Here is a 23,760-nt window from a genome sequence, read left to right on the forward strand (position 1 = left end):
TTCCCACTTTTACCACTTTTCCCATTTCTCTACTTTCTCCGTTGTACCAGATCCCTTGCAGGTTTAAGCAAAAATAATTTTTTTCTTACCTTTCCCCTGTGTAGCCTGGGCTGCAATGGCATTGGCCTGTTGCTGAGTCGCAGATCCCTCCATTGTGGCACTGACACTCCTGGGAACAGTTTTTCCCATAACGACCCTCAGGACAAGGCTGACCACAGACCATGCCCTGTGTATGCAGAAAAAGAATCTTACATTTCGATTTCAGGTTGAATGGAAAAGGAAGAAAGGTTTGCAATGAAGGGAGAGTGAGATCATGTCCCTCATCTAGTGCAGATCCTAGAAATGCTCATCTCCATCTCACAGTCTATGTTTCAGCACTAAATAGTAACAGTTCTCCAGGATTTCCATTTAGCGGGCCAAAGCTTGTGGAAAATACTATTTCTAAGCAACACTGAAAATTAATAAGCATTTAAGAGTAATTGATGTCAAACTCTTCCCAATTTCTTTATCAGCAGCCATATATATCAAGACATCTGGAAATGCCCTCCAGTGAATAAGAGCGTAGAAATGCACGGTTGCTGTAATGCCCCAATCATACGACTTCGTAATCTCTTGTTGTTATTTCTGGTGAAAGGAGAAACTGCCTAATTTCACTGAAAGCAGTGAAATACCTTAAAAGCTTCTTTTCCACAAGACTTCAATTTCTGAACTGCTAATTACATATTTGGAATTAACTGCAGTTATGTACCGAGAGAAGTATCAGACCTTAAGACTTTTAAGAAGCCAATTCAAGAGAAGTAGATTTACAAGTGTCTCACCAGGCAAAAGATACATGGGAATTTTAGCTAACATAAGACACTTTAGAGTTTGTATTTGACTACTTTATGCCAACTTTGCATGGAAAGCAAAAATGTTTATGTTAACAAAATCATCACACAAAATTGAGAAATCTAAAACTAATATCAAATTATGCTTATATAACTATTTGGAGTGGATAACTAATCTAAAAGCTAAAGAGTAACTTATTAGTTATTAGTTAATTAGTTTGTGCTCTGGCAGAAATTTTTCACTACTTCTTCATATGCTGTATTTCTTTACATTAGTGGCATTGAGGCCCATAGAAGAAGTAAAGGCAAAATGCAAACAACTGTATCCTGTGATCAATAACTTATGTTCTTCCATCACGAAATGCAATAAATGTTAAAATTACCATACTCCAAGTTAGGTTGACAGGTGAGCAATGCTCACACAGTGAGACACCATTTGCTCACAGTGATGTACCCTTGCTGGTGAAGAGCCCATGTTACCACTGAACTCCTCATATATCATGATAATGAGAAGTTCAATAAATGTAGATTTTCACCCGTCATAGACATTTATGTAGAAAAAAAATGAATAAATATGATTGTAAATACTATCTATGAATATTTTCTAAGGAAACTGTTGGGCTTTGATCACTATCCATCCTTTTGATCATCTTCCAACTTCCTAACTCAGAACTGCCAGTCTGGCAAAGGAGCCTACATGAAAGTGAGGAATTTCATTTGTAGCTTCTTTCCCTTTGCACTGACCAGAGGGTAGAAAGTGAAAAGATAACGGTCAAATTCTAATGTCTTGTTTCTGTTAGCATTACTTAACACAATACCTTAAAGTTTGGGTGTTTTCTTTTTGTTTGTTTGTTTTAAATGCATAGTATACATTTGAAAATAGATGCAAAATCCCCCACGAAAAATACATAATGTCTCTCTAAGGAGGCATCAGCTCCCTAGAGTAATAAGTTCTATCTGGAAGTGAACACTTTCTGGACAAAATTCAATGGATACTACCTGTTTATGGTATAATTCACGTCCCTTGCTTCCCTGGACCTCACATGGTTAAAATGGCAGTGCAGAGCTGGAGGATTTTCAGCAACAGATGGATTATTCAAGTATTTTATTCCAGTTTTTCATGCTGAAATACACTTCTTACTCCTGGCTACATTTTATGTTCTCATTCCCTGTTCTTTGTTTCTGCTGCCTGAATTCTAGAAATTTTGAAGGGCACTGTCGATTTCAGAAAATGTTCTTACCATCCATCCTGGGGGGCATGCACACTCCCCGGTCACGTGGTGGCAGATGCCTCCATTCTGGCAGGGGCATCTTTCCTCGCACTGCGGCCCGTGCTTCCCCGGGGGACAGAGATCCTCACAGCTGCAGAGGTGGTACACAGCAGACACAACTGTTACTTCACTCGCTCTCCAGCTACCTCTGTATTGCTAATTCTATCATTTGTTTGTGGTCAAAAATAGGCAACAGAAAGCAGTTCACAACAGAAGCAAACTGAAGGTTGTATAGTGTCTGTGCAACACACCTAAGGGAACAGACCTAGAATGTAACAGAAGTTACCTTCTGTAACTAACAGAAGTTACTCCAAACTTGATTTCTCCTGTTGGCACGCTTCATACTCTGCATTTCCTCCCTCTATACAACATGCCCTGTACTTACAAGGCTCCCGTGTATCCAGGAGGACACCTGCACTCTCCAGTCACATGGTCACAGGTGGCTCCGTTCTGGCACTGACATTTCTGATGGCAGTCATTTCCATACGTCCCTTGGTCACAGCGCTCCTCGCAGCGCCAGCCTTTGAAACCGGACGCACAGTGGCAGGCTCCAGTGATGGGGTTGCACAAGGCTCCGTTTTTGCACTGACAGCGGCTGCTGCAGTGAGGTCCCCAGTGGTCACTGTCACAAGCTGGAAGGGCAGAAGGAAAAATGTAAACCACTTCCACAATAGCTCATGTTAGAGCACTGATGAAACTATGAGTCAACAGTAAGAAAAAAAGAAAGAAAAAGTTATACACCAAAGTTGTTATTGGGCCCATCTTCAGCTCCTTCGTATTTTTGGTGGTAAAACATTATCTGGATGTAACAGATTTGGTTATCCAGTGTGTCTTCATGATCACTCAAGTGCATCTTTTCTTGTGTGTGCCAATGCAGCCCTTTAGAACTCCATAAGTAACCACTAGGGGTATCTCGGAATCAAAAGAAAAAACCCACTGTTTAGGAAGAATATTTTTTAATGAGAAACATGGGGATTCTGTAAAGAGGAGGAAGGTTAAGGTCATTTAGAGTTCAACAGGAATGAGCTAATTATATGGTCAAATGACCTGGTTTTTATTTTTGTGTTCTATCAATAACAGCGCTGCAACAGAAAAGCGTCAGTTGCAGCAACTGAAAGTCTAGGCTCCCCTCAGTGACTGACAACCATTGTTCTCTCAATCTTCTCCTGGGGCAAAAAAGACCGGCTGAGAACAGGCACGCTTTCCTGGAGTACGGCAAAGTAATTCGAGACACATCCTCAGGGGAGGAATTGTTCTGCTTCAGGAGCTGTTCACTTAGGCTACACAAATGAAAAGGGATTAGAACCTTTAAAGATTTTTTTCCCGGTAAAGATCACAAGAATCTGTATGCTTAATGGAGATATTGTGAACACCTACACACAGCAAAATGCAGAGCAACAGAAAATATTATACGCATTAAAAGTGTCCAGCAATACTGTCAAATTGACAGAATGACTACCCACCTTATTGTCACTGTGGTTTCTCCATTTATCGTCTTGATGATATTTATTTTCTGCTCTGGACTCCGTACACAACACCATACACCCCTCTGGCATACAGGTCATCACAGGATGTCTTTACCCACGGTAACACATATTCATTCATCAACTTCTACCTACTTATTTTCAGCATATTCACACGGAACAGAATAGGCAATCTGCTTGCTGAGCAGGTGATTATCCTCAGACAACTAAATATTTTGGGATATAATTATATATGTAAGAACAGTGGAACTTCTGAGACAGATACAAGTTCTCTCATGACTGAACAGACACCTCTACACTTGTTTGTTTGCTTTTTTTCTGAACACATTAGTATGGATTCAGATAACAGTCATTCTTCTGCTCCCAGACAAAATACAGAATTTCAATTTCAGTTATTCCTCATGGAATAATAATTAAAACAAACAAACAAAAGAAAATTAGAGATGCCTGATAAACAGAAGAACCCAGATCGGCCAACAGCACAGGGTTGTTCCAGGGCAGAATTAAGGATGAACATGACCTAAACCCACTCTTAGATATAAAGACATGGCAGAAATGTTTGGTTCATAAATTCCAGTCTGTGCTCTTTTCCCACTAGCTGGTAAGTGGTTTGCAACAACATTCACACACCTTTTTGGAGAAAAGAAAATTAGTTTCAGAACCATATAGACCAAACCCACCTCACATCTACCATTGCACAACACCCAGGCACGGAGAAAGCCTTGCTACTCACTTGTGAAGCAGCAGAGCCTTGCACTCCCTCTGCTCCTTTTACTTATTCCCAATCTGCTGTCTCTCCCTGGGATGCATCTTGCTGACTCCTGGAGATTTACTGACATGTGGGATGAACGTGCTGTGCCAATGAACTTGAAGCTTTCTAGACTATTTTACTGCAAGAGCATGTACTGCACAGAATAAAATAATTTATTAGCTTCCTGACGTGATCTTCACATTATATTTGCAGGAAATCATTAAAATAAAAAGCAACAGACAGCTGCTAATAGTATTTCCAGCCTCATGACCATTCTCCTGGCAACGGCCAGGTGGGTAACAAATATTGAGTGCGTGATTCTTCATTACAGCGCAACGGTGAAGCATCCCACCAGGACTGTGATGGCTGTACCATACTATGGATGCACAGCAGTCCATTATGCAAGGCCTGTCACCAGCCTAATATCTAACTGTGACTAATGGGCAGAGCTGTGGAGAAATTTGCAGAATTAAAGGAAAAATCTAATATTTTTGAATGAGACATGTAAATAGTGTATTTTACCTCTACATCTAATGACTGCTAATCAATAATATTCCCCATAGGAAATTAAAGTGATTTGTCAGAAACTGATACTCCATTTACCATTAAAGAAAGAAAAAGGCAAAGGGTAAAAATGTTTTCTGTGATGAGTTTACCTTTAGTTAGTTTTGAAAGCTGAATTTACCAACTACTACATCAGACTGCTTCTGTTACTTCCTAGCATTCAGAAACTGAGAAAGCTGAGCTGGAAGTTGCACAGCTGCTGATCTGGTGGAATGGATAATTTCTGCATTGATAACCATCATCAGATTACAGACTGTCAGCTGGAGTTTAATCAGAATAGCTGCTCTGCTGTCCTGACTGCACCAAGGTCAGGCAGACACATGCACATATGCTAACACGACATGCACACACACACACCGAAGTGCCAGCTACTGGCTGCCAAACAGAGCTGAGGTTGTACATCATCTGTCTCAGCACAGGGTGTGCATGAAAGAGAAGCAAAGTAGAGAAACAAGAGTCCTGTGTTCAGAAAAAGCCAGTCTGTGCACCATGGTTAATTTTCTGTAATTATCATAAAGAAATAGCCAAATACTGTTGTTTTATACAGAGCACTATTCTTGCAGAGGTGAACATAATTTGTTGCTTTTTTTTTTCTTGCATATATATTGTATTTATCCCCAGTTGTTTGGTTGTGGTTTTTTGTTTGTTTGTTATAAGTAGATGTGTTATCTAGCTGCACTGCTCACTATTGAATTCCATAGGAGACTCCTGAGGTCCTTCCTACCTTCATCTTATACTGCTGGGGAAAAAAATATTTCAAAGCAAAAGCTTAAAAACATGATGGCGTTGAAGCCCTGTCTTGTTACCATTTTTGCTTTTATACTTTCTGTTTGTCTGCACATCATGCAATGCTACCAATATCAGGTGGGAAACTTTTCCTTCAGAAGGCTGCTCACTGAAAGCAAAAGCCTCTGAGAAAAAGGGTACCACACTGTATAAACCCTCAATTAAACAAGCAGGTATGGTACAAAACTCCAAGACAATACAAATCTATCAACACATAGAAATGCTCTACGAAACTGAGTGCCAAATGTTGATTTTAGGAAACAGAAGCTCAAGGATTCATGTGTGAAGAAGATACTTTTAAGAAGAAACAAACAAACAAACAAACAAACAAACAAACCATGATGTAAATTGCCTTTTTTTTTTGTCTTTTGCAGCATTTGTGAAAGTTTAATGTACTGTATTTCCCATAGCTCCAATGCACACTGTAATTATATGAAGCTAGATGTGTTTTTATGCAAATTGTTTCTGAACCGCTGATGATTTGCAAATTGCAGCATAGGGAAACTTGGTATTTTATAACACAAAATATTGATTTCTATTATTATTTGGAAGCATCTTTGCAGAATTTGGTAATTTCTTTCTTATTCTATGTAAACAAATATATTTTTAACAAAATGAGATTACACACTTGGTGGGCGTTTTTTGGTGTTTTTAGTTGATTTCATTGAAAGGCAAAAAAAAAAGAAAAAAATGAATAAGTAGGTTTATTCTTGACAAACCCATCTTGATCACCTACAGTTCTATACTTCTGTAAAGAATAGCCTGTAATGAGAACAAAATAAGGCTATCAAATCAGCTCAAAAGGAACATTTCAGTAAAATTACACTTAGAAACTCTGATTTACAACTACCCTTTAAGAACACTACAGTTCACTTTATTCAAGACAGACAGTGATTTTTTTGCTTTTTTCTTTTTTTAATGGATTGGTTGGTTTACTTTTTTAAGATCTGACTTCTCTTTCTGGTTTTTTTTTTTTTTTGATTGTTTGTTTGTTGAGTGTTTTTTGGTTTTTGTTTTACTAATAGGGATTGAAAGCAAAAAATAATAGCAAAACTAAGATTTACTATTTTTACCATTGTTATTTGCAGATGTCCTCCATGCACTTCCAAGATAGCAGAATGGAATTTTATTTTGGATTGCATGTCTTTCTGCCTTTTTACAGGAAAACACTGTTGTATATTTCTGGAATTACATAACACTGCTGCCAAAACAGAGGGGACTCTTATTGGAGTTCTGGGCTATAGAGCTTTTATGGTCTTTAAAAACAACTGAGAACAAAATCTCCATCTCCAAAAAGCAGGTACAAAGTGGACCACTCCCTCTCCTGGCATGCAATACTGTCAAGAACAAATCTAAAATAAACAAACAGTAGCAAATACGCAGTTCCTCTCTGCCCCTTCAAAACTTCAACATAATTTCCTCAGATAAGTCACAGCCAATAGTAAGTGAAAGACAATTTTCTTTGCTCCAGTGTGTAAAATAAATTGAAGCTGGCTGTAATTTCAACGTTAGCTCTGATCATCCTTTCTTTGTTTCTAAGTTGTCATGTCAAGGATAAGTCTAAATCTTTGCCCCTTCCTTGGCATCGCTTCTTAGACTCTCAGATATCTATTGGTTTGTCCTTAATTTCATGGCCTTTATAGTCTAACCCTCATCTATCATTTCTTATTCAAGTGTAAAAATATCAACCATCACATTTACATTGTCCATGACATTGGGCCCTTTGTGATATTTTGAGACTGTCGTCTTCCTTGCTTCTCCTCAAGTAGCCTCTATGACTTGGCAAAGCTCTCCATACAACAAACTATAAAATTGCTAAATTGTCCTTCTCCATGTCTCTACCTTTCTATGAAGTCTACAAAAAGTTAACACAAATTCTGAGGCAAATATGCTGAAATTGCTACCTCCCAGTGTCATTCACTTCCTCCCTTATCTTTTACGTGTTTTGAACTTTGTTTTTATCTGTTCTTTGCCATCAATTACAGGCTCTCTAAGACAGAGGCAACTTTCCATTCTATATTTTTACTTGCAGAAGGTCAACCATATCCTGGGCTGCAACATAAGAAGTGTGAACATCAGATTGAGGGAAGTGACTGTCACCTTCTACTCCACTTTCACTAGGACCTGGAATATTAAGTTCAGGCCTAGGCCCCCAGCACAAGAAGAGCATGGAACTGTTGGATAGGTCTAGAGGAGGTCCACAAAGATGCTCAGAGAGCTGGAGCACCTCTCCAATGAAGAAAGGCTGAGGGAGCTGGGTTTGTTCAGCCTGGAAAAGAGAAAGCTCTGGGAAGATTGCACTGCAATCTTTCAGTATTAAAGGGGGCCTGCAGCAGGAGAGTAACACTTTATCAGGGAGTGTAGTGCTGGACATATAGTAAGGTATAATGTCTTCAAACTGAAAGCAGGCAGATTTAGATTAGATATTAGGAAACTCTTCACTCAAAGGGCGGCGAGATCCTGGCACAGCTGCCCAGAGAAGCTGTGGATGCCCTATTCCAGGAGGTGCTCAAGGCCAGGTTGGATGGGGCCTGGGCAGCTGAGCTGGGGGGATGCCTCTTTCCATGGCAGAACAGTTGGGACTAGATGACTCTTCAGATCCCTTCCAATTCAAATAGTTCTGTCATGCTATGATTATCAGGGAATAACAACTACTAATACCTAAGTATAGCCAATGCTAGTAAAATAGAAAAATACTGAGAAAATGCTGATTTATCCGAAGGAATAACTTACTGACAAGCTTGCTATGATAAGTTGCCCTAAGGCTGTCTTTATTTTAGAATTTGGATTATTTCTCTCAGCTCGAGAAGTCAGAAACCTGCCTAACATAAATCCACAGTAATAGAACTGGCATTTTAGATATCCATTTATAAGTAGACATAACATACATCATGCTTCAGATCAAAATCTTGTCAGAAAATGGGATCGATATCCTTCTTGACAGAAAAGACAATGTTTCACTTGCATAACAAGACTCACCTAGATCATATTTTACATAAATGTATTATGTACATTTAGTCCATACAAAACTAAATGTGAATAATACTTTATGGGTTCTCAATTACTCTTTGCTGATATGGACAGGAAAAGTCATAGCCATGCAGATGCTATTCTTAGTGATCTTAATTTCAAAGCTTGTCTCAGTTTAAAACATTTATTGATTAACAAAGAAAAATCTATAATAAAAATATAGAAGTTGTCACAAATCTAAATCCAGATCATCCTTATACTGGAAAGTTTACAGAGTACTGAAGCTATTCTCTGGTACTACAATTTGGTCAGTTATTAGTCTAAATTCATGGCATTTGTTTCCCTTAAGAAACTCCTGCAGGGTAGGGAACAGATAATTATTTTCCCTAGTAAAATTAAAACCAAATAAATGTCAAGTCCCGCAGATTCTGAAAATAATAAATACTCAAAATTTGACAGAATGCATAGACCCTTGTCAACCTATGTGTCAGCCTAGATTTCAAGACAGTAAATGTGGAATACAGCAAACAAAAATTTCAGAGATGTGTCTAACAGGCAAGATAACAATGTAAAAAAATATTAGAATAAAAATATCCTTAAAAAAAATAATTCAGAGCCTTATTTAATAAACACATGAGATTATTCTCCATACACTGTTGGATATAATCTGTTCTAGTCACCTTCAGATATTATGAAAATTCATGCACGTATATATCAGAAAACAAATCTTTTCCTGCAGAAAGTCACTCATGGTAATTATAAAATATCCGTTCATTTTAGTAAAAGACTTATTTTACCTACATCCCAGACACAGCAATGCACAGTGGGTTTTTTTGTTGTTTTGGTTTGTTTTTTTTTTCCAAAATACACATTCTATTAAGTCTGGATTTCCTTTGAATCTTTGCTTTTATCTGATTTCATTTGTTATATTGAAGGCTTTTTACCCTGTGGCATATTTTTCATTCTTGCTTTTTGTTTCGTGTAAAAGAAAGGATTTTATTCAAAATGCTAAGCTTTAATTTAATTTAGAGATTTATTACTTTTTTCAATTTTCACTTTGTAAAAGCTTTTTGACCCGTGAAGTGGAAGAACAATAAAAATGTGTTTTTCAGATCCTATGAAAGACTGGAACTATATGCCTTTCACATGCCATAAATTTCAAAAGATTCTTTAAAGTGCTTTAGACATTGGAACACAAGACTGGAAAATTGCTAAGGAAAACACACAGATGGTTCTTGGTGTTCAATTTATCTTGGAACTGAGATGAAATGTGTTAAAAATAATCACTATTACTGGAAAAGTTATCAAATTATAACAATCTGATTGTGTTTTTAAAAATTGACTGTTGTCCACAGTCCTGATTTAGCAGATCTCCCTGCACAATACTAGCTTTTATTCTTTATTCTTTTTATAATACTTTCTAAGATCTTGAAGGTCACCTAAATTTTTAAATTAGTCAAAAAAATTATCCTGTGATAACAGGATAAACAGCCAGTGACTAAATACATAAGACATACTGAAAATACGTTTGTATTGTTACTGGGGAAAAAAAAATATTACGCAGAGGTTTTCCTACAGATCAACTCAAATAACCACAAATACACTGAGCTTAAAAAATGATCAAAGACAAAAAATGGTGTGTTTCTCTGATACACAAAATTTTTACAAAGGAATAAAATGATTACTGTTTACTGCAATGCCTTCCTTCAGTAAATTTCAACTAAATTCTGTAACTGATAACTGAGTTTTGCAGAAAATATATTTATTTTTCTTTTCCTGTAGTGACTACAATGACAATGAAGGCGATAGCAACTTCCAGTAATGTCTGTTTTCCCTCCTAGCACCTGATCTAACTTGTTATTGGGTTAGTTTCTGAGTCCAAAGATACCAGCCTTTTTGAGGCAAAAATAAATTGTTCAGCGGAGAAAATTGGTAACTCAGTCAGGAGATCTGCAGGCATTCCAGCAAAGGACATGGGAATGTTATGTATAACAGGAAAAGTTTAAATTTAAACTGCTTATGGTGTGTTGTCACTTTTGCTAACAGGATGTATTTGCATATGTGGCCATTCAGAAGCTGGAAGGAAAAGTTCCACATTACTTGAATGAGCTATTTCTCTACAACCCATAAAAACAAACAGCTCTGTATCAGGACACTGTAGTTTCACTAGTGTGTTTAGCAATTTCTAAGTTCCATGAATTAAGCTTCTGCAGCTTGAGCAAGTGTTTAAAATCCAAATCTATTCCTTAAGACTGCTGTAGCTTAGTAAACTTAAGCAAAAGCTAATTCTTTATGTATACCTTGTAAGCTCTTAGAATACTTTTGAGAAACAAAATCAGAAAGCAGTGTAAACATTCAAGATTCACAGGCTGTGCTACTGAACAGATGAGATGCTCCTGGGCACCCTGCCTGCACTTAGGGGGCTGTTTCATTTGGGGTGCAAAGGTGGCTGCAGAAAACATTCACGCATCCACTTCATAAGGGTTAATGGATATTACAAGCTCTACTGAGAAACTGGCAGTGCCTGCAACTCACGTGAGCGTCTCACACAAGCTGTGCCAAGCAATCCAGTTTCTGCCATATTCTGCATCTGCCAAGTATCATGAAGAAAACAGTAAGATTTGAAAACTTAACATCCACAAGTGAAATCTAACTGTAGCCGCGCTATTGCACCTTAGAAGTTTCCTAAACTGTATTTATAGGTTAAAAGAGGGTTTTCTGAGATTACAGCTTTAAACACCCTGCTTGAAATATTAAAGAAAAAGCCAATGCTTCTTTTCTTATGGTTTGTAAAACCATGGAGCCAAATTATGCCTTAATGCCATTTGTTGTACCTCTGTGCCCTCGGACTATAGTACATTATACTGTACTCGGAGTATATATAGATTTACTATTAATCACCATCAGAATTACAGATGAAAATTTAGCCATTCAAGCAAACCTGAGATTAAAGAATTGAACAGAAAGTGCTTATTCATGTTTCCACAGGCCGTTTTAGCATATTTATATAAACCAGAAAAGAATACATGTCATTCCTTTTTTTCCTATATTACTCAGGCCAGCCGGGATCCAGTAATGCTGTATCGTTTGCAGTCAAGCCAGTGTAATATTGATTTTGGCCTTTTGCCCCTGCTCCAAGCTTATGCAGAAACTGTCCTATTGATTCTGACTGAATTATTTGTGGACTACTAGGCATGAGAAGAAAAACAAAGGGAATGTCCTGATTGCTTACTGGGGCTCCACATTAGACAATCAGGTCCATATTTTATGTTTTATAGCAAATACTGTTCTACTAAGGAGAATAGAAAATGGGCAGAAAAAGTAATTTACAAATGGAAAAGATAGTTTGATCAGTACTACACATCTGATAGCCAGTTATCATTGTATATAGCAACTTTTATAGAAGACTGCTTTATACATAGCCTTCTGTCAAAACTGTTCTCACACAACAACCAACTTGACACATGCAATTTAAAAATCTGATATAAAAAATAATCTAAGATAGGTGGGTTTGGTTGATTAATTGGTTTGCTGTCATGTTTTTTTGATAGAATCTATTTGTTCACACTTTTAACATACAAACAAGGCTATCTTTACCACCTTATCCTTTTTCTGTTTTACCCTCTCCTCAGACTAGAATTAATTAAATTGTTCTCCTGAAATTCACAAACATTTCTTCAAAGTGATGCTGACAGCACACACATCATGCTGACTCACTTGATCTGAGATACATGTTCTGCATGTCTTCTGCCCACTCATTTGTCATTCATCTACTGTGCTCAGTCAATAAATTATTATTAGAATAACTTGTTTTGCATGAGTTTCATTGTTTGTTCTAGAATGGAAGGGTTCTGTTTACAAGAGACCACCTAATTCAATTCGTTTTTCCCTTCAGGTATATGTATGTTAGCATCGTCTCCTTCATTTCCCACCAAAAATCACTGCAAGCCAACAGTGAGTAACTGCAATACTTTTAACTAAAAAGAAAAAGCCTGAAGAAAAAATACATTTCACACAGACAACATTCTCCAGGGAGATATTAATTAATGAGTCAAATTTGGAAAACACATCTCAGTTTTACTCGCAGAAGAAAACATCCATTCCTATTTTCCTCTCAAGAAGGATGCAGGGTTTTCAGAAAGGCAGAGAACCTGAGCGAGGGGAAAGTTAAGAGTAGATTTAGAAATAAGCACTGAATGAGGACAGCCTCAGAGAAAGAATACTGACAAAGTACCCTACTTAAATCTTCATCCCTTTTCCCTCAATTGAAAGCAATCATTGACCTATTAGGCTATTAGGAAGTAATGGTTGCCACATAAAGAAATGAGTCTCTGAAAAGTTTAGTCCCTGAAAAGATTATTAGACCATAGCACACACTGGTATGCAAAGATCAGGAGGAAGCCTTCTTATTCAGCTTTTACTGTACAATACACCAATTTAGTCCATGCAATCACTCTGTCACTTTTAGAGAACACTGAAGTCTTTAGAATGCACTTAACTGCAATTACCTCCCAGGAATCCACTGTGCCATAGAAGCTACAGCATATGGTTTAAAAAAATGTTTTAAACAAAGTGGGTAAATAGAACCAAGAAACAACATGTAAAATTAACTGTGGGGTGTGTGGCATGGCACATGGACAGAAACTGCTACAGGCCTTACTCTGTTCTCAGGTACTTACAATGAAATGACTCTCAAGTTGATGTGATCTGCACTGCAGCTCTCAGACACATAGACAAGGAAATTACACATGGCTAGCAACAAAGAGCAGCACTCAAAAGAACCACCTAGTGAAACCAACGTCTTACTTAAATTTGTAAACATGGAACAGGACAAATACGAAGCCAAATCTCCCAGCAACGTATGAACAAAACCCTTTCATCTCCTTAGCACCTTCCCCTTCTTCTTGGGCTAGGCCAGCACTCTGAAATAAATATCTGCAGTTCCAGTTAGCTGTAGCACCTGCAGAAGTCTTCAGAGGATCGCAAGACTCTCCAAAGATTGCACAGTTCAAAGGTGCACAAAGGCTCTCTCAGTTTCAGCCTATTATGTATTCACATGAGAAAATAATTTTGGTATTGAGACTGCCAAGACAAGCAGTCAAAGGCAGTGAACTGAAGAAGCAGCACGGGAAAATAGCTGTACACGTATTCAAAATGAATTATAACAGGCAGGTAAGGGAAACAGACTCTAGCAAATCCTGAGATAGAAATAATTATTTCCAGAGTGAGATTTAGAGATTCCTGACTCACCTAAATTGCCTTTTCAGTGAGTTTCAGATTTCGAAATCTCAATAAATAATGGTATGTCCTCATTCTGTGTTGCATAGCAATGCTCGCTTTTAAAAATCTGAGTAGTTACAGAGAATCTCAATTCATAAGGCTTGAAGTTGAAGGCATAAAGTTCACAAGGCATAAAGTTATCATTTTTCAACAATTTCCTTTGAAAATTCTGCACACTAGATCAACATCTACATACAGAGTTGCCAACTATTTTATGCTTGAAGCAAAACTTTGCTTCTTTGTTTATGAAAAGAACCACTTGTAAGCATATACAAAGACCATACACTAAATATAATAACCTTACAGTGACAAGTTACAAGTTCTCTTTCGTGTAACTCGTTAATTGTTTCTCACCCCATATCTTATAAAATAAGCTGCCTTCACAACAGATCAGTTCCAGATAGAGTAACATTAGCACCTTGCCTGCAAAGCGAAACAAAACACGTTTCCCTATTTTTATTAAGTGGGGAAAAAAATGACAGTGAAAATAAATCCAAAATTCTTTTTGACCCGCTTACGATCTAGGTTTTTCCACAAGTACTATTTTTACAGGAATCTCCTACTAAGTAAACTCATTGCATAATATCTTTGCAAGACATCCACTCTGTTTTATGAATAAGATTTTCATGTCTGTGAAATTTAAATTACAAACCTTATTTATTTTTTATTAATGACTAAAAATATATATTCCTTTCAAGTGCATAGTTACTAACAGTGACCTGCTTTGATCGTGATTGTAACGAAGTACACAGTTGTAGTGTCAGCCTCAACATGACATTTCCTAACACCTTGTGAAGAGAGAGGAAAGAAGGAATAGATAACCTGTTATAATGAGCAAAAATCCAGAATTATTCTGAGAACCTCTGTTTGGGGTAAAGTGAAGAAAAAAATCAATTCATGGTCTACACAAATCATTACCTTAGACAGAGGAAGAGAACAGTACACAGAGATGCCACTTCTGCCACGGAGGAGTTTCTGTCCTCTGTCAGCACTCTCTGTCTTACTGCAGCCTGGCTCCATGGCTACAGCACGTGGTTTTACAGTCAGCAGCTACAGAACAGTGGTAGTGACTAAAATGGTCATCAAATGCTATTACTGCAGTACTTCACTTCATGGATTTGATATTTTGCTGTGTTCTTGTATGAAGTATGTGACAGCCTCGAACTTCATAACTTTTTATTAAGCATGACCACCAGCTGATTGGTGTGTGAGTACAGCCATACACCAAGCAGTGATGGTACCAATCTGTCTTCCTCCTGTGTGTGACCCTCATATTCCTCTCTTGTTGTCCTCTTCTGTACACACTCTTAAAGCAAAGGGGAAGAGGAAAAGAGTTGGGGAAGGATCACTGAAGTGAGAAAAATAGAGAGAAACTGAGCCACCATGGAGGACCTATTAATGCAAGAAGGGAGCACAGCTCACTTTAAAAAGCTGCAGTTTAAAAGCTCAGAGCTTTTAAATGCGACCTTGCACCATCATTCTTCATTCATCAAGAAAACAAAAAAATTGGGGACTTCATCATTCAAATATCATGTTGTTTACTTACTGCAGAAACTAAATTCTATACTATTTGGCATATTTCTGAGCATTAACCATGATATTTAGTGCTGGTGCAGGGTAAAGTTGTCTGCAAGTAAACGGAGAAATATGAGACCACACATAGTAACTTGATAACTCAAACATCCTGACCAGAAAGCAGGAAACCAAGCACAGGATCAGTGATGATCTTCCCCAAAGAGGGGACAAAGCAGTGAAAAGAGCATAAGATAGGCAGAAGCAGGTGAAAACTCACCACTGGAGCAGTTGGGTCCTCCCCAGCCAGGCTCACACTGACAGGTGTTTGGAGCAATACAACGACCATGGACACATTTGTCAGCACAGTGAGCTGTCAGTGAAGGAAATATAAAAATAACAAGTTACAGCTCCTAGTATTGAAACAAATATTCAAAAATTACCCCCAATCATGATGTTTCATGCCTCCAACATTGTTTAAAAGCAAAATAAATAAGAATACATTAATGTTTGATGGCCTCCGTCAAAATATGCTTTCTAACTTCTGTCTCTTCTATTTTTTCATGTTTTGAAGGCTCCAGCTAAACTATATTGATATCATTCAAATATGTATACATGTAGAAAAGAGAAAATCATCCACATTTAGTGAAAAAAAAAACAGTCCTATCATAATACAGGTTGGAAAGCTGTCTGGCCATGGTAGGGGGCAACTTGCTTTAAGTGTCACTGCTTGAGCAGACTGTTGAATCAGGACTGCCAATCTCAACCCACTCTGTTATTCTGTGAACCCAAGTCTTATGCCAAGGGATATGGAAACCTCTGCAAGCAAAAAGAGTGTGGATAAATATGATTTGCAACATATCAGTATCTTAACATTGATTTTTTTTGAATGGTTGCACAGTTCAAAACTCTGATGACAATTAAGGTAAGCCACAGTGTGTAAATTTTATGAGTCACTGCAACCTTTATAATAGTGCTAAGTGAAGCTGCTTGAAACTTTTCATTATCAATACTCACTATGCTTTGCAAGCACATATATGTGTGTTTCTACAGTTATGGCTTATTCCAAAATAAGGCTTTCTTTTTAAACAAAACTTGAAATGGCTCCAATACCCAGCACACCAATACAACTTACTCAGAATATGAGACACTGAAGAAATTGGCAATCAGCAAGTTGCTGGCAATATATTCATAAAGAAATGCTCTCAGCTTTCCAAAGTACATACAGTGTAATAATTTCCATCCAGTTCAAACAGGAATAAAACTTCAAAGATGTGCAAAGGATGAGAATTTTCTTATACCTTCATTTCCAGAAAAGCTGTGACAAGAATCTTACTGGTGTACCAATCAATACAAAGTGATCAATACGAAAAGACAAGGCTGTGTTTACAAGAAGATTAATGAGATTATACACAAATTATTTATGTTTTAAAAGGACAGAAAATACTACACAATAACTAGGAAAAATAACTTGGTAAACTGCAAAAATTGCAATTTTTTTCCTAATTCGACATCATAAAGCAGGACAGTCATCTTTACATTTTGTGTGGCCATACAAAAAAGAAAGACACAAAGTGATAAACAGTACATATTACTAAAATCATTCATTATTTGAGATCACAGACATTAACTACCTTTAAGTTAGTTTTATTTTTTTACATTTAATTACAACCTTTAAGTTTCCTTCTTAACTTTTATGCCTTACAAGCCACTTTTTAGATGTGCATTAAAATGATCTTCACTAGAAATTACCAGGGAGAATATTTGTAACTGTCCAGTAATATAAAGTACTAAAAAAAAAAAAAAAAACCCTATTTAATTATTCTCTACCTATTATGGAAATAGTTACTAAATAATACATCACACATTTACATTTTTTACAGCTAGACATGAATTACTTACATCTTTGAAGATTCTTGCCTAATAAGTTCTGCCTTTGGCACTTAGGGTTTTTCAGGGCCAATTGTGTGAAAAATCTTCCCAGTAAACCATAAGACAATATGTCTCTGTGTGCATGTGTGAAAATCTTAATGAATATCAACATGCAAAACCCAACATCATTAATAATGTGTGCATTTTTGACATTCAAAACTCTGCTGACTCTACAAACTAGAATACACGTGGATAAGGAACACTGATGAACCTTACAAAATGTTTCTTCCAAACAAACTCAAAAATAGTTAAAATATGTGGCACACAAATATATAAAATCCCTTCTGAAAGTAGAGTAACGTAATTCTTTACTTTGAAGAGGTTGAACTAAAGCCAAGAATGTTTCAAAGATGCTAAAAGTATATATATTTTTTAAATCCTGGTTTTCTTTTTTAAGTTTCTTAATGCCAAAAAATATATCCAAACAAGGAACAATTTCCAACTATATTCCAGACATACATAAAAACCTATTCAGTAACCAAAAGAATTATTCTGTATACACTAACTAGTCTAACCAATTCTTGCTAACAGAACCATAGTTAACATTCCTAAGAGACTGTCTCTACCAAAATTTTTGCAATGAATATGGGGAGGAGGGAATCATAATTTACTACATGATCTAAAAAATGTGCAAGGTGCAAGCAGTGTGAAGAGTACTAGAAAACAAGCTGAATAGGCCTAAATGACATCAGAAACAGTGAGAATTTTCTCATTCCTCTTACACAAGCTGTAAAGAAACACTTATGTGCAAGAGCAAATGAAAAACTTACTCCAAAATCTCTTTGATACTGAGCAGTGCAAAGAATGACCAAAAATTCACTGACAGCAGTAAATCATCTAAATCATGCCTTGTTCCTTTCTAAGCAAAAATCAGTTATCATATGAAAAGCAATCAGAGATTGCAGTTGCATATTTGCTTTTTCATCTTATTTTCCCCATTCTTCTGTGTCTTATTGTTTCCTTTAAATCATCCCTGAAATTTTGCCTTGTCCAACTCACATACCTATACTTCAGCAGATCACATCTTTGCATTTTCATAAGCACAGGAGGAAGATTTGCCTTTCCTAACTATACAGTATCATCACCCAACTTGAAGCATCCATAAAATATCTTTCCCAGTTCCCCAGACAGAGGGTCACCTGGCTTCTCAAGTTCTCTTCCTAGCTCTCGTGTTTCTGCCACCAGCCAAATAAAAATGCCCTGCTGAGCAAACTCAGCAACATGAATCACATTGGAAAGATGTGTCTTAAGTGTCAAAGCCACAATACCACATCAATACCACATCAATACCACATCAATACCACATCAATACCACATCAATACCACATCAATACCACATCAATACCACATCAATACCACAATTACAGCAATCTGAAAATGAAGTGAGGCAAAGGCTTCTCAGAAAACAATCAATTGTAGACATTCTGCATCACCACAGTTTTGGAAGGGATGCTTTTACCAAGGGAGCTAAGCCAGTCATACAAGAAACATAACGTATGTAATGCAATTTTAGATCAAGATGCCATTTTTACGTACTGATTATATGACTCATAATGATACAAAAGAGAGGAGGGAGATGGGAGATGGTGTTCAGCTCAAGAGAAGACTGCAATTCAAACACCTACATGCTGATGGACTCCAGCATACTGCTTGCTGTGGAGATGCCGACTGCTCCTCCTACTACTTTAAATATCACAGCTGAGAGGAGTAATTCCAGCATCTCATACAACTTCTGCATTGGAGCGTATATGAAGAGTGGAACATAAAACTTGAAAATTCTGAATGGCATTTTATGAATCTGTTCTCTATGATTAAGAAAGTGTCATGTAGTTATTTAATCGTAAGTCACCACTGACAATATTTAGACAGCTGTGCATTCCATTACCTAATGTAAAAAGACAGAAGAGTATTTCCAGTAATAAGTTGTGAAAAAGACTATTCTTGCCTTTAATTAAAGTTCATGCATGCATTTTTATATCTGTCATTTATTCCCTTTAAAAAAACAGACATAAATCAATTAAAATGAATAAAAGCTTGAAATATTTTGATTGTAATTATGCACATAGATGAGCAGGAGAATCCACTACAGTTCCCAGATTAGACTTCTATCTTTTGAACAAATGAGTCAGGTCTTCAAATAAACAGTTCCTTGAAGTCATACCTGATTTCATACCTGAAATCTCCTATTAAGTGAAATTCTGATCAACTTCAAGGAGAATTAATATTAGAAAGAACAGAGTGATAACTGAATGAAGTCTGTACTTTCAGTATTAAGTATATCTGCATATTATTAATTCACAGAAATTATTTCCAACAGAAGAAATCATAACAAATGTGTGACTCCATGCTTTGTCATTTCTGCTAATACCATTCTAACTATATTTGGATACCTACAGTCTTTGGAAAGAATAACTTGAAGAGTTACATCCCATTTTTCAGGAAAAATAAGCTTCTTTACCTGTTAAAGCTCTCAAAATTTTGTGAGTGATGTTTGAGTGCATAAATAATTTATACTCAAAATTGAAAAGAATTCTTAGATATCGCACAAAAATTACCTCCAACTTCCTTTACCTTAATTAAAGCATGGTCTCTCAGCACTTTTTGTGCAAGATGAAATTCATGTACCTTTTAAACTGCATTATAAATGTGCCTTTTTCAAATGAAGTCTTTCCTTCTACACTGCATGTTAGAACAAATCCTTTGATCAATCCTTTTTTTCTGCTTTGATATCTGCTTTTTTGTTAAGGTGAATGGTATTCAGTTACGTACATCAAGCTAGATTCTTAATTCTCCCCATAGTCTGCTGATTTTCCATTTCCTGTCTCGGGGAAATTCAACAGGCTTAATCCTCCCTTAGTGCTCTTAGGAATCTGTTAGACCATAGAAATTGTATGCAAAGTTAATGTTCATGCTACCAAAATGCTGCAAGGATTAATCTACTTTGTCAACACACAACAAATCAACAGATATCTTAATGCCTGAACTCCTTCAACAAAATTGGATGGATTTTGTAAATGTAAAAAAAAGAGATGATTATGCTTTTATGTAAAACCATTCCAGTGCGAAACCCAGTCTAGCACCCATATGACAAATCTCCTTGAGATTGAGAACAAAAAGTGACAGCAAATTATTTGGAATAAATAAAAGACTAAGCATGGAGTTTTTAAGTCTCTGAGTGAATTGCTCTACAGAACTTGATAAAATGAATCTACCTTTGAATCTGCCTGCAGAGCAGATCACCTCAGGAAATTCATTAGGTCTAACCATGAACTACTTTCATGCCATATCTGAAGAAAACCTATAAAAGTATTCTAAAAAATGCACTGCAATCATTAAGAGAAAATAAATAAATAAAGGGGAAAAAAACAACAACAGCCAAGCTACAGTTGGCCTGCCCTTCTGCAGCTGTCAATAGTGAAGCCAGAAATCAGAAACTCCATCTCCTTTTAAACAGCAGTTATATAAGGAGTTTACAGAACAATGCAGCAGTGGAAGTACTGAGATCCTCCTTCCTGCTCACTAACATTCTAGTACTGATGCCTAATGCAGTACTGGAATTTAAGTAAATTTAAGTAAAAATATTGGATATTTTATCCACCTGAACACAAACTCAGGTGGCACAACTACTTAAGGGTGGCAAAGTTTGTGTTCGGAATGACTGAATACTCCTTGCTGTTATTACCTTACTCTGCAAAAGAATCTGTCTACTGGCCAAAGGTTACATAGAAAAAATACTGTTTTGTCATATTTATTAACATAATTTAAAATACTGAGCTTAAGTGAATCTATTCAGTCTGGACTCAGGAAGATTCTGAAAAGTATGTATTTATAACACATAAAATTCAGAGTACGCTTTTATGTGACTACTGGTCATTCTTTTCCTACATGAGTACAACATTTAGAGCCTTCAGCAGTGTAAGACTACCACATTTTTACATTGGCTTCATACAATGATAAGCAATTTTATTCCCATAATAAGCAGTGAAGTAGCACTACCATTAGTAAGCAGTTACCATAGCAGAATAGCAAATTGTGAGTGTTCAAGCTGTAAATTCCCCATTAGTATTTTCAAAAGGAAGTCACAGGATTTCAGTTCATCACTGTATGCAGTGAAGTGTTGACTAATACCCAAATCGTCTACCAGTAGGATTTTCTAATTGAGCTTTTTAAATCGAGAAGTCAAATAAAGGAGCAAATACAGAACAGCATATCAACAGCACATGTATTTTACAGTTCTATTGCTATTTTTCTCCTCTACATCCTCCCCAAAGAAAAAAATAATCCACACTATGGAAACAACTCCAACAGAAATCCTGCCTGCATTGCAGAGCAGCAATGACAAGAAAGAAGATATAGCACTTGTTTCTTATCCTCTTCTGTCTTAACATACAAAAAAGAGAGGAAGTGCATATATGTTTTTTCAATATGGTCATGATTTTCTTCTGGAGAAACAATTGGTGTTGGCTTTTTGACAGTGACATTTATGCTTCAGTGACAGGAGAAGAGTGTTCCTCATGTCACTATCCCTTACAGGTTAATTCCAGTTGAAAACATCACACCTATTTTCCAAATTAAAATGGACAACCAGCCATATCACACTGTATGCAGGTAAAGTCTACTCCAGTATGTGTTAAGTGTAGCATGTATAGTACAGAATGTATAAGTTCTTTACTCCAGAACATATGAGTGAAAAAAGCTAGCTGAACATAAAGCACAAAATGTTTCCCTTACTGTGTTAAACATTAAGCTCCTCCATTTTCCCTGAGGAAATGGAGCTCTCACTTGAACTGGTGGTCATGAGTGAAGGACCCTCATGCTCATGCAGGTCAATGACTGCAGATTCAAATAAATTCAAAGTTAGCTCCACAGGAGAATTTTAATTCTTATGTAATTTTAAATATGAATCAGAGAGAACAAATTAAGAAACTCACATTTATACTGAATAAATAAACTCAATGTACGTACTGATAACTAATTTTCAGACTAAAGACTTATCTGCTTCACTGTGTTCTCCTAAACTTGGTAGCAAAATCCAGTGGCAAAGACAAATCTTTCATTATCCACAATTTTGTAGGTTTTGCTGGAGGAGGTTTTGCTCCTCCAAACTGGAGGAGGTTCACCACTGTCACTGTAGCAGTAAGGGAAATGATAAAGCAATGAATGCGTCTCTATTTCTCACAATCTTGAGAAAAAAGCACTAGGTAAAGCACCATAATGCAGGCTGGAGGCATTAGGCTGGAGACACGGTGAGTTTAGCCAGGGCCTCATCCAGGGCTGCACTGTGTAGGCCAGCCAGTCCACATCTTGGCTGAAAGAGGCAATACTAGGAACAGCTGAAAACTAAGGAATGGAGATAGCTGTTTTCCCATTCAGAGCATTCCCATTTTGCTCCCTAAAATTAATAAAAGTATACGCACATACACAGTATAGCAAATGACAGCATAATCACACAACTGTCTCTGAATAACTGAGGCTCTGGTACCTCACCTCCTAAAAGTCATCCACCAAAAGGGAGCGAGCCAGGCAATAAACACACAGAATATCAAAGCAAAAAAAAGCTAGACTTACGGACACACATTTCTCTGCTTTCATAAAATCCAGGGCAGCACTGGGATTTACGCTTGTACATTGTTTTTTCACCATGTCTGTAGGCAATGCGGTAACTGATTCTAAAGGAAAGAATGAATGGTTGTTGCATACATTTCACTTTGAAAATTTATATTCTTACGTATCTTCAAAAATCTACAGCCATTAGTAAAAGAAGAAAAACACTCAGAGAAGAGACCTTTGTTTATCTGTTGCTGAATTCAAGAGTCTTTGTGGTTCCCCCAAAAAACTTATTTCCATGGGTGGCCAGACAACAGTACAGTTAAGCATTCTAGCTACTTAAGCAATGCACAAACAGGAGTATCACTACCTTCACAACTAGCAACCCCAAAGAAGATTAAAAGCTAGCAAAACAAATCTATTTGCTGTATCACTAATGGAATCAGTTTCCAAGGTAGAGACTTCTGGGATTTATTCTTACAAGGGTGAGTTGGTTTCTATAGGGACAGAGACACTGTGCTGGTTAAGTGCTGGTTAATGCAACTTCAAGATATCTTGAATTGTTCCTTAGAGATATTCAAAAGCCATCTGGATGTGATGCAGGACCATTTGTTCTAAGAGGCTCTGCTTGAGCAGAAGGATTGGACAGATGACTTCTAGACATCATCAAATAACATATTTATACTTCCCTTCCGAGTAACATACACTTTCCCCAGAAAATAAGGTTCAAAGCAGCAAGGTGCCTCCTAACATTTTGGAACAAATACGTCTGACAGGATCTGGGGAAATTAATTTAATTTACTGCATACTTTTTTTCAAATTTGTTCTTTTTCTGT

At 36.9% G+C, this 23,760-nt stretch overlaps 1 protein-coding gene across 6 annotated transcripts in view; it reads right to left on the minus strand.

Moving 5' to 3' along the window:
* MEGF10 (multiple EGF like domains 10) overlaps positions 1–23,760 on the minus strand; it is a 95,839-nt gene that overhangs the window by 44,397 nt on the left and 27,682 nt on the right. For all 6 annotated transcript variants that reach the window (XM_048932292.1, XM_048932294.1, XM_048932291.1 and 3 more), the window contains exons 4-8: positions 22,946–23,046; positions 15,726–15,818; positions 2,484–2,730; positions 2,069–2,189; positions 90–226 (exon numbers count right to left, since the gene is read on the minus strand). In XM_048932292.1, coding sequence (XP_048788249.1) covers positions 90–226; positions 2,069–2,189; positions 2,484–2,730; positions 15,726–15,818; positions 22,946–23,046 — 699 coding nt within the window. The remainder of the gene's footprint in view (positions 1–89; positions 227–2,068; positions 2,190–2,483; positions 2,731–15,725; positions 15,819–22,945; positions 23,047–23,760) is intronic.

The sequence above is a fragment of the Lagopus muta genome, chromosome Z, assembly GCF_023343835.1.
Source record: "Lagopus muta isolate bLagMut1 chromosome Z, bLagMut1 primary, whole genome shotgun sequence".
Classification (NCBI taxonomy): Eukaryota; Metazoa; Chordata; class Aves; order Galliformes; family Phasianidae; genus Lagopus; species Lagopus muta.